At 36.3% G+C, this 18,785-nt stretch overlaps 1 protein-coding gene across 1 annotated transcript in view; it reads right to left on the bottom strand.

Moving 5' to 3' along the window:
- Agbl4 (AGBL carboxypeptidase 4) overlaps positions 1-18,785 on the bottom strand; it is a 1,279,356-nt gene that overhangs the window by 1,063,887 nt on the left and 196,684 nt on the right. Inside the window, 1 exon segment of the mRNA NM_001350232.2 lies at positions 8,393-8,517. Coding sequence (NP_001337161.1) covers positions 8,393-8,517 — 125 coding nt within the window.

Genomic DNA, 18,785 nt, shown 5'->3' with positions numbered 1-18,785 from the left:
GAAAAGATGAAACAGAAATGGCTGAGAAACATGTAATGAAATGTTCAACATCTTTAGTCATCAGGGAAATGCAAATCAAAACTATTTTGAGATTTCACCTTACACCAGTCAGAATGACCGAGACCAATTAAAATAAATGACAGCTCATTCTGACATGGCTGTGGAGCAACAGAAGCACTTATCCATCGCTGGTGTGTGGGCAAATTTGTACACTCACTGTGGAAATCCGTGTGGTGGGTCCTCATATACTGTAAGCCAGCTATAGCACTCTCAAGCATATATCAGGAACTTTACGTCCTACTACAGAGACACTGGCTCATCCATATTCATTGTTGTTCTGTTCATAGAAGCCAGAAATTGGAAACAGTCTAGATGTCCATGGGCAGATGAATGGGTAACGAGAATGTGGTACATTTATACTATGCAATATTACTCAACTGTTTTTAAAAAAAATCGTGAAATTTACAGTTAAATGGATGGAGCTTGAAAAAATCCTTAACCTGTATTAGGCAGCGTTAGGAAGATTGAGAAATACAAGAATACAGGAGGGAGAGAAAAACCTAAGCACCATTTGAGAGGTCATATAAAAACCCAGTACAGCTTCCCTGTAGCTATGACAAATAATCAGAGAGACAAAGCCTCACCAATGGCACCCACAGGTGAATCAAGTTGTTGGCCAAAGGGGCCCCAGGGAAATCCCCGAACAACCCAGGTTGTTGCCAAGGCTACTGGTTGCTCTCCATAAACTAATGATAAGGCCCTATTGCTGCTTTTCACAATTTAAGCTTTCAATTTGCTCTGATATTTAAGTCTTTAATCCACCTATGAAAGTTTTAAAAATGTATTTTGCTATACACGTATCATGCTACTTCTATATTTATAAGTAATTACCATAATGCAACTCATATACATTAGCTTTGTTTCTGATTACTGTTCATGTAGTCTGTCTCTCTCCCCTAATGTCATGTTACGATGATTTTACATTACTAATGCTATTTTAAAAGTCAGGTTACATACCAGATGCATTAAAAATATAAAATTCATTGGTTTTCCCTCAATTTGACTGGAATATTTTTGATGTTTTATTTTTATACATTAATTTTAGGATTCGTTTGTAAAAGTACACTAAACATTGGAAGAGGAAAATTCTTATTGGAATTGTTTGGAAATAACATGTCAATTTTTAGAGATCATTATTCTACATGAACACAGCTTTAAATTTCAATCCATAGATCATTCCTCCAAAGCACTTCATTATTGATGGTAACTTTCTTATCTTATCCCTCTTCACCTCTCAATGAATGCTGCTCAAGTGTCATTATAATCTGGCAAGTATATATTTAAGTCATCTATTCCAGTGAATTGGCCAATAGCATCATTTCTCTCCAGGAAAACTCTCCTACACTTTACTCTGGCTAGTGATTCTCGTGTGTATACTTTACACTTGATATTAACAATAACTACAATAATTGTAATTCCTTCAGGTTTGCCTTTCTGCAATTTACTAAATTTAATATTATAACTCCACAAGTCTCCTTTAATTCCATCACAATGTCCAACCAAAGTCAAGTTATAGATTGTGCTTGTTGTTTAATAGTAATTCCTGGAGTTTACTTTCAATTTCAAAAATGGCCAAATTTAGATGATATGGTCATCCTATATTCAAATAATTTACATTTTATTTTGCCAACCATCTACCTGCCACCCCTTTACCATATACTCTCCCTTGGACATATAATCTTGTGGGTATCCTGATTTGTCTTTATGCTCCTTTTACTTTGTGGTACATATTGTTAAAATTGAATTCATGACATGTTCTCAGCCAAACAGAGGATCTGCTATTAAATTTATCTTCCCCTTATATAATATTAACAAACAGTTGTTTTTAGACACTGCCATCAGCAACTCAAAACTGAAACCCGAAAGAGACAAGTGCAGTAAGCTGCACGGACTCCAAGATTTTCCTTCTGAGCACACATCCTAAGCTATGTTGTAGGAAATAGAAGACTGCACCTGCCCAAACGCTGCAGCCTTTGAGCCTCCCAGGAGGTAACAGTAACCAAAGGCACAGTAGGTCCGTGGTAACCAGGGACACAAGAGCCCCACCTTAACCAGAAACAACACTGCCTGCCTCTAAGGAGAGTAGCCCTAACCCAGGTCACAGTGCTAGCTCTACCTGTCTCCAAGGAGACCAGTTCCAGTCAGAGACACTTAGGCCAGTTAACACCAGTGAAAACCAGATGGCCAGAGACAAGCACAAGATCATAAGCAACAGAATCCAATGCAATTTGGCATCTTCAGAACCCAGTTCTCCCACCATAGAAAGTCCTGGCTACCCTAAACATATGAAAAGCAAGATAATGACCTAAATTCCAATTCCATGAAGATGATAGAAGCCTTTAAGGAAGATATAAAGAACTCCTTGAAGAAATACAGGAAAACACAGACAAATATGAAGAAACACTGAAAGAAGAAATAAATTCCTTAAAGAAATACACAAAAATATAAGCAATCAGGTGAACAAAACAGTTCAAGGAGTAAAACTGGAAGTAGAAACAAAAAAGAAAACACAAGGGGGTTGGGGATTTAGCTCAGTGGTAGAGCGCTTGCCTAGCAAGTGCAAGGCCCTGGGTTCGGTCCCCAGCTCCAGAAAAAAAAAAAAAAACACAAATGGAGGCAAACCAGGAAATGAAAAACATGAAAAACTTAGGAAAGAGATTAGAAGCTACAGATACAAGCATACCAACAGAATACAAGAGATAGAAGAATCTCAAGCATAGAAGTTATCACAGAAAATATTGACACATTGGTCAAAGAAAATACAAAGTACAAAACACTCCTAGTCTAAATTATCCAGGAAAATCAGGATACAATGAAAAAAATCAAACCTAAAAATGATAGGTATAGAAAAGGGTGAAGAATCCCAGCTCAAAGGGCCAGAAAACATCCTTAACAAAATCATTGAAGAAAAATTCCCTAACCTAAAGAAAGGGATAGCCATAAATGTACAAGAAGCCTACAGAACACCAAATAGATTGGACCAGAAAAGAAAATCCTCTTGTCACATAATAATCCAAATATTAAATTCACAGAACAAAGAAAGAATATTAAAACCTGTAAGGGAAAAAGGTCCAGTAACACTTAGGCAGACCTACCAGAATTAGGTCTACCTGGCCTGGCCTCAGTGGGGGAAGATGAGCTTAATCCTGAAGAGACTTGAGACCCCAGGGAAGGGGAGGGCCTGACAGGGTCAGGGAAGCACCTTCATGGAGGCAAGAGGGAAGAGGAATGGGATAAGGAACTTGAGAGAGGGGACAAAGGGGAGCAATAACTGGACTATAAGTAAGTAAAATAAAGTACAAAAATAAAAATAAATAAAGGACTGTTAGAACATAGGGATGAATTTAAGATGGTAAACTAGAATTACAGAATGGAATACTAGATTAGGAGCGTGCTCCATAAATCTGTAGAGGATCACACTGGGCCAGGAAGCTATATTAAAAACTGTACACACATGGTAAGACTCTATGGAAATGAATAAAGGTCATTTACTAGAAAGTTACTGCACAAAGATAACACAGTCCTAGAGTAGAGAGTAATATAGGTCTGTCTTTACAACACTTAAAGCCACCTTATGACTATGACCAAATAGCTCCTTCTATACACACCCAGTTACCAAAATCAATGAGCTGAAATAGAATATAATATACATAAATCGGAAAATGGGCGTCCAAAACTTTAGATCCCTATGACTTAAGTGAACAGCTTCACTCTGAGGTATGCCATGATTTTCAAGATATAGAGTTCAGAGATATTCATGCCAAGATCAACAGCACTGATGATCAGAGGTACTTACAGTCAGTCAGGTCTGCACAGGGTTAAATCAACATCACTACATCACGCCTTCCCTAGCAAAGCATCAAAGTAAACCCCAAAGAGTAATAAGTTTACATGTATTACAAATCAACAATTTTAATAGTAAGGAAATAATTTCCTTTTGAGAGACAGGGCCTTCCTCTCTTACCCCAGGCTGGCAGCAGACCCCTCAATTCAGCAATCTTCCTAGCTCAGATGTTCAAGTAACTGGGACTGTGGTTACAAGCTGCTACATCTGTCTTATTTCAATGACGCCACATCAGCCCATACTATTATTATTATTCTTTGTATCTAGAAAATACCTTTTGGCGTGCCTTGATAAGACAGGAATGATAAGTAGAGGAAACGGAACAAAATTCAAAAAACAGTTGTGTTCCATTCTGTGATGTTAGAATGCAGTTAATCTTTATGACTAGAGGTCTGGGAGACTCTGTCATAAACTATTTATCTGTGTGAGAACTCAAGGTGAAGAAAATAACTCATTCTGGATATGTGGATATGCGGTTTGAGTAAAAAAAGCCAATTCCAATCAAGAAGTATAAAGAAAGATGCCTCATTCAATGCTGATAGAAAAACAAAATATCATAAACTTTAAACAACATGAATCAATCTCTATGAAATGCATAGCCTTTTTCAAACAGCTTCCCCTTAAAGAAATTTTTTTAAAGAAAAGATGTCATTTGAATATTATTTTCTGTATTAGGATGTTGTCAACAATATCATTTGCAATAACACAAACAGACAATAATCTTTGTATTGAAGGTTAAGGAATCAGTCTTCTGGTAAACAGCATTGGCTATCTTTGCAAAACTTTAATGACAAAATTAACCACAATGATGCTTAGGGTTTGCAAAAGCAATATATTAAAATATATTTAGAACACAAATTCATTTTAATCCAAAAGTAAACATAGAGGATATAACCAACTTAATATTATTTACTCAAACTAGGGGAGATGATAGGAGTGAGTGTGTGTGTCCCACTTTCTGCTTCTAAGCGTTATCTATAGAGTCCATGCTTATTACATTCAGCATTGGCTGATTTTTGTAATCAGGAAAGAAAAAGATAAATTTATGATATAAAAATATTACACAAATAGAAATAATTTAAATAGCTCAGACTTTTCGTTTTATTTTTCCTTATTAGCTAAAATTGTATCATAAGTATATGAATAGGAAGATTTGCTTTTACCTCACACAGTGTTCTACTACATCAATAATGCATTTCTACATAAGATTATTTAATATCAGTTTTTTGGAGAGAAAAATTACTTTTTCATAAAGGAACCAGGACATTTAGTTTCTATCAACCCTTGCAATGTACTATTTGACAACTATGTTTGCAGGGCTAATGTAGCAGTCCTGTGATACAGTGGTGCATGTCCCAAGCTTTTATCTCTTCCTCAAAACATCAAAGAAAATAACCCCATAGCTAGCCCTGCATGTACAGTACATTTGATTCTTTGATTTTTAAAATTCATTTAATGGAGTCTGCTGTGATGACTAATATTTTCTTGTCTGCTAGTACCAAACACGGAATAAGGTTCTTGACGAGATTACATTTGTGCAGCTCCCATTTTTAACGGAAATTGGAGAGATATGAAAAGAGATTATACGAAGAGATATTATAAAAGCAGATCATGTAAGTCAAACTTAATAGCAAAACCATTCTCTTTCATGTAAGCAACCATGAAAACAAATATCCTGTAAGCTAGGGATATACACTGTATCTTTCTAGTGGATCTTTTTGCCTTCTTGAGACAGATTTCCATAACTTCATAGTGTGGTTAGAGTTGATGAGACAGTGGCCATAGAAAGATAATGAATGAATGAAGCTCAGAAAACTAGATGAACAAATTTAGGGCTTCAGATTGTAACAAGTATATGATATTATTGTTTATGTAGTTAGAACCCAGAAGACAAATTAAAATCTTCTATGACAACTTTAAAATAAGTATTCGTAAACATATCTGATTTTCTTATCAAAAGAACTGGCTTAGAACACATTCATGATACTCTTTTATTGAATTCCTAGAAAAGGTTTCCACACTATGATTCTGACATTTCATTTCAGAAAATAAAATGGACATCCCATGAACATATTAGAAGAGCAATTAAAAATACTAAAAATCTGTGTCAGGTAGTAAAATTGAAAGAAGTGATTTCCTCTATATTTGAAATAAACATATCCCTACCCCTTTAGTAGTTAATATTAGCCATATACAGACGATGTTCATGGAGACTGCAGAAACATTGGCTGGTCCTAATGTGGTCCAACTTTTAAGATATAGTGTAAGTGCAGGTTCTAGGTCTCTATTTAACAATAAAATGAAAAAGTAAACAGTCCCCTTTCTAGCAGTGAATGGCTTTTTTAGACACAACAGGCGAGCTGAGGATTATAAACTATGTAAGAAAGAAAAGTGTGGTCCTTTTTATGGACTTGGATATCCTAGCACACTTATATGACATTAAAGAAAGTGTTTCCCTTCATTTGTAAAAACGGTCTGCATAATAGCTATTTGCTGCTCAGAGGAGTGTGTATGCGACAAGCCTAACTTACCACCCTGAGTCAACAGCAACAAAAGGAGGGGAGGACGTATGTCACTCCCTAATAGACAGCGATAATTGCAGGCAGCCCACAAGATTTTGGCAAACTATTTTGAAGATTACTGATTATTTTTGTGGAATAATCCTAGAGTTAGGTGAGCCACTGTGCATGGCCAAAAAGGAGAATGAGCACGATACTGCCATGGAAACTGTCAAGAGACTTGGTAATGTAAGATTAGGTAAAAGCAAGAAGCAAGGCCAGGCCTTAGAGCTGCACAGGGTGTAGGGGTCTGTGTGTGAGCGTCAGCTATTTCATCACCTTCCCCATGTGCTGAAACTCTGAGGTGCCATATTTACCAGTATACAAATACCTTTCTGTATCCAGGGCCTCTAAACTTCAAAAAATGTGGCGCACTCCTCAGTGCTGTGTCTGTGGTATTCTTGAGAATTGTGACAATTAGTTGAAAAGTGCAAAAATGCACTGTCCCGCTCTTCTGCTGAGGCTGAGAGACCAAACCTAGTCTATTTTGAGACTAGCCTCATATATATATATATGAGAACCTGTCGTGCAGCTAAATGCAAGCTGCACCCAAGTACCAGGAAGGAGCCCACTGCTTGTCCTTACGCAGAGTAGCTCTCTAGTTACTTTCTAACAACAGTTAACAAAAGATTAGTCTGACTTCTTCAGATGTTCTTTCAGACATTTGTGATTTTCAGTCTTGCTTCAGGACACGCACCTGTCCGCATATAATAGTCATCCCTTTAGATATCTGCTAGGCTGGACACTCCTGTCACGTACATACTCTGATTTCCTATAAATCCTTATCCTGCTGAGGTTTTGAGGCTGCTCCGTCTTCCCATCCTCCTCTGCCAGGATTAGGTTGGAGGAGAACCCAAGCCCAAACTTGTAATAAAGAGAACCTAATGAGAATAAATTGGAAACGGCTCCTTGGTAGTTTTTTGAGGTTCAGGAACTCTTCCTGGCCCAACAGGCTAGTATGCCAGGAACAGCATAGTGTCAAACAAGAGCCTAGGACTACCTGAACCCCAGACCCATCTGGGCCCCAAAACATGAGTCAAGCTGTAACTGGAAAGAACAGGGAGATGCACAAAGCATTGGCTGCCTCAAAGAGAAACCTAACAAGCTCCTCTCTTTATCCCTGCGATGGTACTGTAGATAAAGACGATCTGAGGGAAGAAGGGGGGATAGTACTCATGGCCAGGCTTCCGTATGCTTACAAGAGCCATAGAATCACTATACCTGTACAATTTGAGCAGTCTGATTGTAGCTGTCTGAATGGAATAAAGAGGCAATATTTATTAGAATTAGACTGTTTATTTAATGCATATGAACTCTATCGCTCTATTTTTACCAATATTCTCTCATGAAAAACAAGTTTTCAAAAGTGTCACAAATCACTGGCAGTTAGAAAATAAACCTGAAGAAATCAAGATTAAAGCAGATTAATATATTTATAAAATTTAAACACAAACAGAAAATACAAGGTTCTCCAGAATCACTAGATAATAAAATAGCATTGAATTCCCAAGCACACACACTTTAGGGAAGATATTTTGGTCTAAGAGTTATGCAGCCTTAGAAATATGAACATCCTGTTGAATAAGAGAAGAGCTTTTACTGAGATGGCCCCTGTGAGAAATGTCTTTCTGGATTTTGACAGAGGTGATGTAACAGCATCTTAGATACAGAAAGCAACAGGCACTCCCAGTGTTTGCTTATGGTGTTCCACAAGGAAGCATAACATATAAGGAGTTACTCAGTAAACAACACGCTTTTTCTTAGATAAAGGTTTGCATTAGTTCATTCCCATCAGGAAACATAAGTCAGCATTTTACCCACTACTCACTGTTGCTGCTACAGCCATAGGTTTAACAGCTGTTAAAGAAACCAAACCAGGTTCCTTCTCTAAGTTCCCCTAAGTTCCCACTGATAGCCCCATTTCCCTCACCTGTAATTCTTTCACATTTTCAACAGTAAAGTTGAACCAGACTCGGAAGCGAGGATTACAGGTGTCCGGCCTAATGAACAGATCATACTCAAAATCAGAGACTTGCTCAACCCGGCCGAGGTTACCTATAACAAAACATAAGAGAATTGTGCTTTAATAGAGGTTCTTGCATCTCAGCAGTATAAGCTCTGATACTAGTCCCAACCTTTGCTTGACACTGTTTAGGCTGTTTAGTCTAAACAGTCATAGTCTTAGCACTGGCAGCTCAAAGTAAGGAGGACTTTCAGATACTCGAGGTCGTACTACAGACATCTCTGGCTGGCCATTGTGGTCTCGACCCTTTGTAAAACAAGCAAGGTTGGAGTCTGAAGACCATATGTCCCAACAAACTGAGGAATGAATCATAGTTTCCTAGTTAGGAAAAAATGAGGATAAAATAAAACTTCTAGTATGCTGAACTTCGTTCAACTTCACAACTGAGCTATATATGAACTACTCAAGACCAAAGACTTGCCTATTAGTTTTCTGTCCATTGTATTCATAATCTCCAAGAAGATTCACTATATAAAAATGGTTCTTGGAATTTTTATCATCAAAATGTTTATTATGACTTTTTTTAAAGAGAGTATTTTTTTACATTTTATTAGATTTTTTTAATTTACATTTCGAATGCTATCCCCTTTCCCAGTTTCCTACCCATAAACCTTTTATCCTATCTCCCCTTCCTGTTCCTGCCTCCCCATCTGACAGAGTATATATTACACAACAACATTAAATATGAGGTCAAATGATTTAGGTCCATTTTACATTTTCTGAATGACCATGAAAAATTCATTAAATTTTTTTCCAGCTTTTTTCTCATTATAAGCTAAGTATAATTGGACAGGAAAGATGGCTCAATGTATAAAGATGTTTGGTACTGAGGCTGCAAATGTGAGTTTAATACCAGGATCCACATAATTAAAGAAGAACCAACTACTTGAGGATGTTCTCTGGGCATACCTCCACCAACACACACACAAAATACATGATAAAAATATAATAATTCCATATTAAGAGAAAATGTAAGTTTTAACTATGATGCTATTAAGAAATTAATTTTAGTAGAAAATTAATAATTCTAGGTTTAATGTATGATAAAATCTGTCCTAATGGTTAAGTGTTCCAGTCAATTTAAACCTCAGATCAATTTTCATGAATGAAGTACTGTTGCTACTTCAATTTACATACCAGAAAAACATGGAATAAATAACTAAGATAACTCCAAAGTTATATAAGTAACTAAGTAGCAGTCACAGGTGATTTGAATACAAATAACGTATCTTTATCCACTACTGACCAAACTCTATAGCTGTTTACATAATGGACCTGGCACAGGTAACACAGAAATATAAATAGAAGTATATTTCAAATCATTGTGTTTGATGTATAATACATTATTAGAACAATTTTGGACACTTTAAATTTTCATATTCTAAAAATCACATGTTAATGTTCATTCCAATATTAAAAGAAAGCATATATTCTATTTGTTTTAACAGTTGAACAGAGTAGGTGGATTTCAGAAGAAATCTTTAAATTGTTACTATGTACAGAGTTCTTAATAATAATAATAATAATGTAACAGGCTCTCTAAAAATGTGAAATTTCAGAATGATTTTATTCCTATCACTAAATCTTCACTGTGATCCAATAATGATGAACCTGAAACACATGAGTATTTAGTGTCTATTTAAATTCATACTTTAAAGCATCAGAAAGGGTCTTTGAAATATAGATTTCTGGCTACATTGTTCTTTCATTACATCATAACTATATACCATTTTCCTGAAATACTTCAACCATGTATCATATTATGGTCTTATGGAAACCTATTTGAAAATATAGTAGCAATATTTTTATTTTATTTAAATAACAGACAAGAAAAAGAAGGAAGCAAAATTTAAACCATGATGGACAAATAGGGAAAAATAGGATACTTATTTTAAGCTCAAATATATTAAAATGACTCAAATGCAAAAGGGTTAAATATTCAAATCTATACAAAAGAGGTTACATTATCCTAAGCGAATTAATCCAGAATCATAAAGAAAGATGCTATATAATATGCTACAGAATATTAAAAGTAAGTCAAATTTGTAAGGATTGACTTAGATCATGCATAGTAGACTTTAAAATGATCGATAAAAATGAACAAGGATAATTTATGGTTTTAAAAAGAAAAGAGCAATTCGCAAATTCATTTGGAATAACAAAAATCCCAGGATAGTGAAAACTATTCTCAACAATAAAAGAACTACTGGGGGAATCACCATCTCTAACCCCAAGCAGTATTACAGAGCAATAATGATAAAAACTGTAAGATATTGGTACAGAGACAGGCAGGTAGATCAATGGAATAGAATTGAAGATCCAGAAATGAACCCACACACCTATAGTCACTTGATCTTTCACAAAGGAGCTAAAACCATCCAGTGGAAAAAAGATAGCATTTTCAACAAATGATGCTGGTTCAACTGGAGGTCAGCATGTAGAAGAATGCAAATCAAACCATTCTTATTGCCTTGTACAAAGCTCAAGTCCAAGCGCATCAAAAACCTCCACATAAAACCAGAAACAATGACTCTAATAGAAGAGAAAGTGAGGAAGAGCATCAAACACATAGGCATAGGGGAAAATTTCCTGAACACCAATGGATTATGCCCTAAGAACAACAATAGACAAATGGGACTTCATAAAATTGCAAAGCTTCTGGAAGGCAAAGGACACCATCAACAGGACAAAACAGCAACCAACAGATTGGGAAAAGATCTTTATCAACCCTACATCCAATAGAGGACTAATATACAATATATACAAGGAACTCAATCAGTTAGACTCCAGAGAATCAAATAACCCTATTAAAAATGGATACAGATCTAGAAGAAGAGGAAGAGGAGGAGGAGGAGGAGGTCTCAACTGAGGAATATCAAATGGCCATGCAGAACCTAAAGAAATGTTCAACATCCTTAGTTATCAGTGAAATGCAAACCCTGAGATTCTACCTCAAACCAGTTAGAATGGCTAAGATCAAAAACTCAGATAACAGCAGTTGCTGGCAAGGATGTGGAGAAAGAGGAAGGCTTGCAACCCCATAAGAACCAACCAGATCTCCCATGGACTAAGCCAACAATCAAAGAGTACATATGGAAAGACCCATGGCTCAACCGCATATGTAGCAGTGGATGGCATTGTTGGGCACCATTGGGAGGAGAAGCCCTTGGTTCTGCTAAGGCTGGATTCCCTAGTGTAAAGGAATGACAGAGTGGAGCGGTTGGAAGGTGGGGTGTTTGGGAAGGGGTAACATTCTCATAGAAAAAGGGGGAGAAGGGATGGGATGGGGCCTTATGGTCGGGAAACCAGGAAAAGAAATAACATTTGAAATGTAAATAAAAATATCCAATAAAAAATATATCCACCTGAAAAAAATAATAATACAGAGAAAAAAGAGGAATTGGTTTTTAATCTAATTAATATCTATATTTAAGCAAGCTAAAATTTAATAACTAGTTTTAAATAAATTAATTCTTTTAAAACTAAAAAACAAACAAACAAAAACAATGACCTCATGAAATTCTTAGGCACTTGGATGGAACTAGAAAATATCGTCCTGAGTGAGGTAACCCAATCACAAAAGAGCACACATCATAAGCACTCACTGATAAGTGACTATTAGCCCCAAAACTTGGAATACCCAAGATACAGTTCACACACAACATGAAGCTCAAGAAGTAGGAAGACCAAAGTGTGGATGCTTCAGTCCTTCTTAGAAGGGGGAACAAAATACTCACAGGAGGAAACACAGAGAAAAAATGTGGAGCAGAGACTGAAGGAAAGGCCATCCAGACGACGACCCACCTGGGGATCCATCCTACATACAGTCACCAAAACCAGACACTACTGCAGATGCCAAGAAGTGCTTGCTGACAGAAGCCTGATAAAGCTGTCTCCTGAGAGGCTCTGCCAGAGCTGACAAATACAGAGGCAGATGCTTGCAGCTGACCATTGACCTGAGAACGGGGTCCCCAATGGATATTTAGAGAAAGGACTGAGGTTACTGATGGAATTGCAACCCCATAGGAAGAACAATATCAACCAACTAGACCCCCCAGAGCTCCCAGGACTAAACCATCATCCCAAGAGTACACAGTGATGCACCTATGACTCCAGACCCATATGCAGCAGAGGAAGGCTTTGTAGGGCATCAGTGGGAGGAGGGGCCCTTGGTCCTGTGAAGGCTTGCTGCCCCAGTGTAGGAGAATGCCGGGGCGGGGAGGCAGGAGGGAGTAGGTAGGTGGTGGGTGAGTAAGCACCCTCGTGGAGGCAGGGGATGAGGCAACAGAATAGGTGGTTTCCGGAGGGGAAACTGGGAAAGGGGATAGCAATTGAAATATAAATAAAGAAAATGTCCAATAAAAAAAATTAATCCATCCCATTCACAATAGCCTCAAAGAAGAAAATACTTTGGAGAAAACTTAAAGAATTAAAAAACCTTTGCAAGGAATATTTTGAAACACTGAAGAAATACATTGAAGAAGACAGATAAAAATAGACCATCCATGCTCATTATAGATCAGCATTATTAATAACGGTGAAACGAGTTATGATACAGAAAGGAATCTTGGAATACAAGGGACATAGCTCAACATAATAAAGGTAATACAAGCTTACTGCCAATAAGATGATAAAGAAAAACTCAAATCATCTCCTATAAAAGTATGTCCATTCTATTCACTTTTGTTCAAAATAGTGTAAAGTGTCTTAGCTAAGGCATTAAGACACAAGGATAAAATAAGAAAAGAATAAATCAAAATATCTTTATTTGACGATGATACAATTCTATATATGAAGACCTTAAGGCTCTATGTTAAAATTCCTATGTCCTAAAAAAAAAATTCCTATGTCCTATAAACATGTTGAGCAAAGTAGGAAGATACAAAATTAACACAGAAAATCAGTAGCCTTCCAAGCACAATAAGCACAGCAAAAAAAAAAAAAAAAAAAAAAAAACAGGAAAAGAAAGATCAGAGAAACAATCCCATATACAATAGTAACAAAATTAAAAATTTGGAATAAATCTAACCAAAGAAGTAAAATCTTTGGACTTTAAAACTTTTAAGTGCTCCCCCCAAAAAAGGAAAATAACAATTATACCAGAAGCTAAAAACCCATCTCGTTCATGTACTGATAAAATTGATAGAAGGAAAATCCAGACCCCACCCCCAAACATAAACAATCTACAGTTAAATGAACACCATCAAAATTCCAATGCATCTGACTTATCACAGAAGTTGAAAAACACCTCAAAACATAAATGCAGACACAAAAAAAGCAGAATACAAAATTAATCATTAACAATAAAAAACATGTATAACCAATCACTGAACCCCAGACCCATCTGGGCCCCAAAACATGAGTCAAGCTGTAACTGGAAAGAACGGGAGATGCACACAGCATTGGCTGCCTCAAAGAGAAACCTAACAAGCTCCTCTCTTTCTCCCTGCGATGGTACTGTAGATAAAGACGATCTGAGGGAAGAAGGGGGATACTTTTCGGGGCCAGGCTTCCATATGCTTACAAGAACCAGAGAGTCACTATGCCCGTACAATTTGAGCAGTCTGTTTGATTGTAACTGTCTCAATGGAATGAAGTAGCAATATTTATTATTTCAAACTTTAAAAAAAATGTACTGGTACTAATAATATAAAATGAAAAACCCAAAACCTGGAGATAGAAATAGTGATAATATATATCAATATAATGAAATAGGTAAAACAAAACTAAGGACTTTTATGAAGCAGTGAGAGAAAAGAGTTAATGATAGAGATTGAATCTACAGGTATTTGAAAAGGAAATTTTTCCCAACTGATTTCATTAAAATCTTTGATTAATTGTCAATGGGAATAAAAGGAAAGTCAACATTGTGGTTCTCTGGCTTTTAGAATCTTTCTGCCACTCTCTCTCTTTTGAGATTCTTCCCCAAGTCTTAGGTGTATATTGTAAATATATCTATGGGGCTGAATAGTCATTAACAATTGTAAGACAGATAAAAATTTAAAAAACTCCTTTTAGAATTTGGAGGGCCACTGATTGTTTGGCAGATTTGAATTATCAGAGATAAGTTTGCTTATGAGCATGTGAAATTTATCCTTAATAATTTTTACTTACAAGGCCTGCAGAAGCCCTGTAGGCAGCAGTGTTATAGGTAGAGAGCTTGGCAATGAAGGCTGTCCTTTGAAATATTTCTGGTAAATAGCCTCAGGAGATTTCAGCAAGAGAATGAATGAAAATTCTAGGATAGGAGGAGTAATTTGGCATCATTCTTACACTGAAGAAGTTTTATATTTATAATTTTGTACATTTCATAACTTCAAATAAACTTCACTCCACAAGAAACCTAAAATGGTTGATTCTTCCAACCACAGACTTCCTTGGCATTGAGAAACAGAGACATCTGGTAGTGTAACTCCTTAAGTGCGTGGCTGTTTCCATTTCTACAGAAACTGATGCTCTAAGTAAACTAATGAAGTGATTTTCTTGAAATACTGAGAGATAATAATCAATAAACTCTGAATACAAGACAAGTAACTGATGTTCTAGAACTAATTATGCAATGACTAAAATTAAGATATGAAGGGTAAATGTCATTTTAAAATAATTCTTCCTCAAAACTCAAAAGTATCTATGTAAAATATTTTTATGTGTATGCATTTTTGATTAGAATGCTCTGAGTACCTGGTTATATCAGTGATAACCCTTGTGACCCTGAGCCTACTCTAACTGAAAAGATTCCCACATCGCTTTCTGTCCCTTTTCAAGCAATCTTCTCTTGCTGGTTCTGTACAACAAACAGAAATGTTCTCCATTACTCTCAGTGCTAATCCCATCAACCTCTGTTCCCTTAGGTTGTTCCAAATTGCACTGAGATGCCTTTCTTGATCTTTTCACCAACAAAAGCATACAATGCCAAATCATCCTACTACGAAAGTCTGAGGTCTGCCTCTAGATATCTGTGTAACTTTATGTATCATTCCATCTTATATTTGTACACAGTTTTATTTGTATATTCTTCAAACATTTATTTTCTTGGCACATTTATGCAAGGATTTTTCCGTAATAAGAGCCCCCTTAGGTCTGGTCATTAAAGTCTTGCTCACCTACTACTTCTCCCCAAGACAACTTCCAGAATTAACCTCTCCACTATGTCCTCACACTGCTTTTGCTATTCTTTGATAAATATGTCCATCATGTGACAAGGGGACTGAAGATTGCACCAATGAGTCAGAAACCACAATGCCTTTGTCAACTGCTCTTTGAGATGTGAAAGTCTGAAAAGGTTAAGTAAATTCTAGGAAATTTTGCTTCCTTTTACTGAGAAAGGACCTTTTCTATGCTTATAAACTAGAAGAAACTGGGGAAAAGGGGTAATCCATTAAGGAAAGGTCTAGGATTCCATCAACAATGAATTTCAAAGAAAATTGTTCATAAAATAATGCAAGTAGGTAGGAATGAAGAAATAAAGAAATGCTGCCCAACAAAAAATAAGGCAATACTTAGTTTCCCAAAGGAATTAGTATTCTGAGCAAGTAATTCAAAAAGAAATATTACATGGTACAATATAAGAACCAAGTCCCCCTGGCATCCAACTGTGTAGAGTACTCTCTTTTGTTCTTACTCATGCAAGGAGTTATTCCACATCTCTATGGATAACAATAGTATACATTTTTATGAAGTATGAGTGTATTTGTGTTTATTCATCTACATGAATACAGATGTATGTACAGTGCATATGTGCTACGGCAAACGTGGCGATAAGATGACAGACTCAGGTCTCAGGATTCTCATTTCATTTTGTTTAAGACATGGCATCTCTTTGGCAGCAACATACACCAGGCAAACAGGCACAAGAGCTTCTTGGCATTCCCCAGCTTCTATTTCCCACCTTGCAGTTAGAGCACTGGATTACAGACATGTGCTACCAAGCTGAAATTCTGTAGGTTTTGGGTATGTGAACAAAGGTCCTTGAAATTCTGTACCAATCACATTACCCACTGAGCCATTTCTCCAAGCCCTTATAATAAGCATCTATTGTGTTCTTAATTATTTTTCCAAAGGAAAATATATCCATACACACACACACATACACACACACGCATATATATATATATATGTTCTCTTTGAATTCATGACCTCTTTTTTCATTAATCATTGTTATATATAGATAGCATTTGCATACATATTCCTAAATAAATATATACACCCTGACAGATCTATATAATATTATGTATATGAATGTTTTCAAGGCTGACCATTGGTATTGGGTAACCAATTAGTAAGTCCACCCTCCTGTCAACATTCTTTAGTTGCCTAGTTCTGTGTGTAGGGTTGAGACCTCATGGACATTCCCTCATCCAGTTTAGAACTTCTATTGTCATTGTCTTATTCAGATCATACTAAGGCATTTTATTGGTATAGCACCTGACATTCCTAAAGGACATAATTCCACAGAAACCTCTTTTACCCTCTAGCTATTCAAATCTTTCTTCTCTCTCTTCTTCAATAATTTCTGAGCCTTATGTGTGAGTTGTTTTGTAGTTGTATATGTATAAATACAACTGTCATAAGCTAATATAACTAAACCAGCATCATCTCTAACTACATCCCATATATTGATCTTCATACCCACAGAAAAAGTACAGTCTTCACTCCTAATGAAGGAAACTTCACACACACACACACACACACACACACACACACACACACAAACTAATTATAATGCAGCCATGTGAAGCCCAACACCCAAAGAGAGATTTATAAACATTTATTCTTAAACTCAAAAGCTTGCACATGATCGTTTTATGGTTTCATATAAGCAACTTTGATTTAGTCTGTAGAGAGTCAGGCTGGGCTCCGAGCAACTTGTCTCTCATATACCATTGTTTCAAATGATCACCATGCATGATAAAGCAAACAAATATAATCCAAAAAATAAAAACAAAGAAGCCTGGACAAATTACACAAAGCACATTAAAGTCTCTGTTAGAGCTATGTCTGTTAAATTTCCACTGACCAACTAATGTCATACAACAAAGCTCTGTGTGTGTGTGCGTGTGTGTGTGTGTGTGTGTGTGTGTGTGTGTGTGTGTGTGTGCATGTGCACACACGTGTATCATGCAAAAGGAGAGGGAAAAGGATACATTTGTTCTGAGTCATCCATATATTTTACTGAAGTGCAGACAAGGTCATCTCTAATTGAGAAAGAAAAGTAAATATACTACAATATGCTAGTAACAAACCATGGCTCCAGAAACCTGTCCTTATATAGTTCATATTCTAGATGCTAAAGGAGAGACACTTATCAGAAATTGCTACACATAAAATGTAGTATACTGAGAAATCTGTGGAAATAATTCTATGTTCAGAAACTTGAACTTTAGAGGGTAGTAAATGTTTACCCAATCCAGACTGAAATTTAAGAATGGTTTGAGTTTTTATACAAAGGGTGAAATGTTTATAAGATTATACATATATAGACTAAACTAAAACAATAAAAGTTGAGATACCTGGTGGGTCTAAAGTATCAACAACATGAAACATGCAAGAGGCAAGGTCGGAGGGATCCAGTCACAGTGAACATAAGCCAGGGCTAGCATCCCAAACTGTAGTACTACATAAGAATAGTGATCACGAAAGTCATGCAACAAAGATGACGGTTCAAGTGGGGTTGGAAACTGTTGAGAGGACAAAACCAAAGTGATACATGAAGCAAAGCAGTACAAGTCTACATGAGAAGAGGCATTAGTAGCTGTGTGCAAAGCAGCCTTACATAATTCTAAATGAATACCGAAGTCAGTTAGGTTATGTAACCATTGCAGTTCTCAAATGTAGAAGAAAAGCCAAAGAAACTATAGGCCAACTCTAAATACCTCAGGGATAGCCTGGGAAATGAGGTTTGTACTCTCTTTCCACACTCACTGACATAATTCACTGAATTCCCTTCTACTATATATAGACTACTTTACTCCACATTGAAATTAGACAAATTCACAAAAGTGCACAAATATCCGTTTTCTAACTTCATGTCCATAAAATAAAGGAAATTATCTCTATTTGTAATAATTTTAACTTTATTTTGACAATCTTGCACACATATATATTATATGCATTATATTTTTTTTCTTCTCTCATTCCCTCTCATACTTTCCAGTGACCCCTCCTCACTACAAGTCCCTTTCCTTTATTTCTTTTTGGTTTGTTTTGAGACACACTGGGTTTAATCAGAATTATCCACTGGACTCTGGGTACTGAGCTCTCTGGTGGACCATGCTGGGCTTAAGAGTGGGAACACATCTAA

The sequence above is a fragment of the Rattus norvegicus genome, chromosome 5 (genome assembly GCF_036323735.1).
Source record: "Rattus norvegicus strain BN/NHsdMcwi chromosome 5, GRCr8, whole genome shotgun sequence".
NCBI classification, from domain to species: domain Eukaryota; kingdom Metazoa; phylum Chordata; class Mammalia; order Rodentia; family Muridae; genus Rattus; species Rattus norvegicus.
This window is presented reverse-complemented; position numbering and strand designations above follow the sequence as displayed.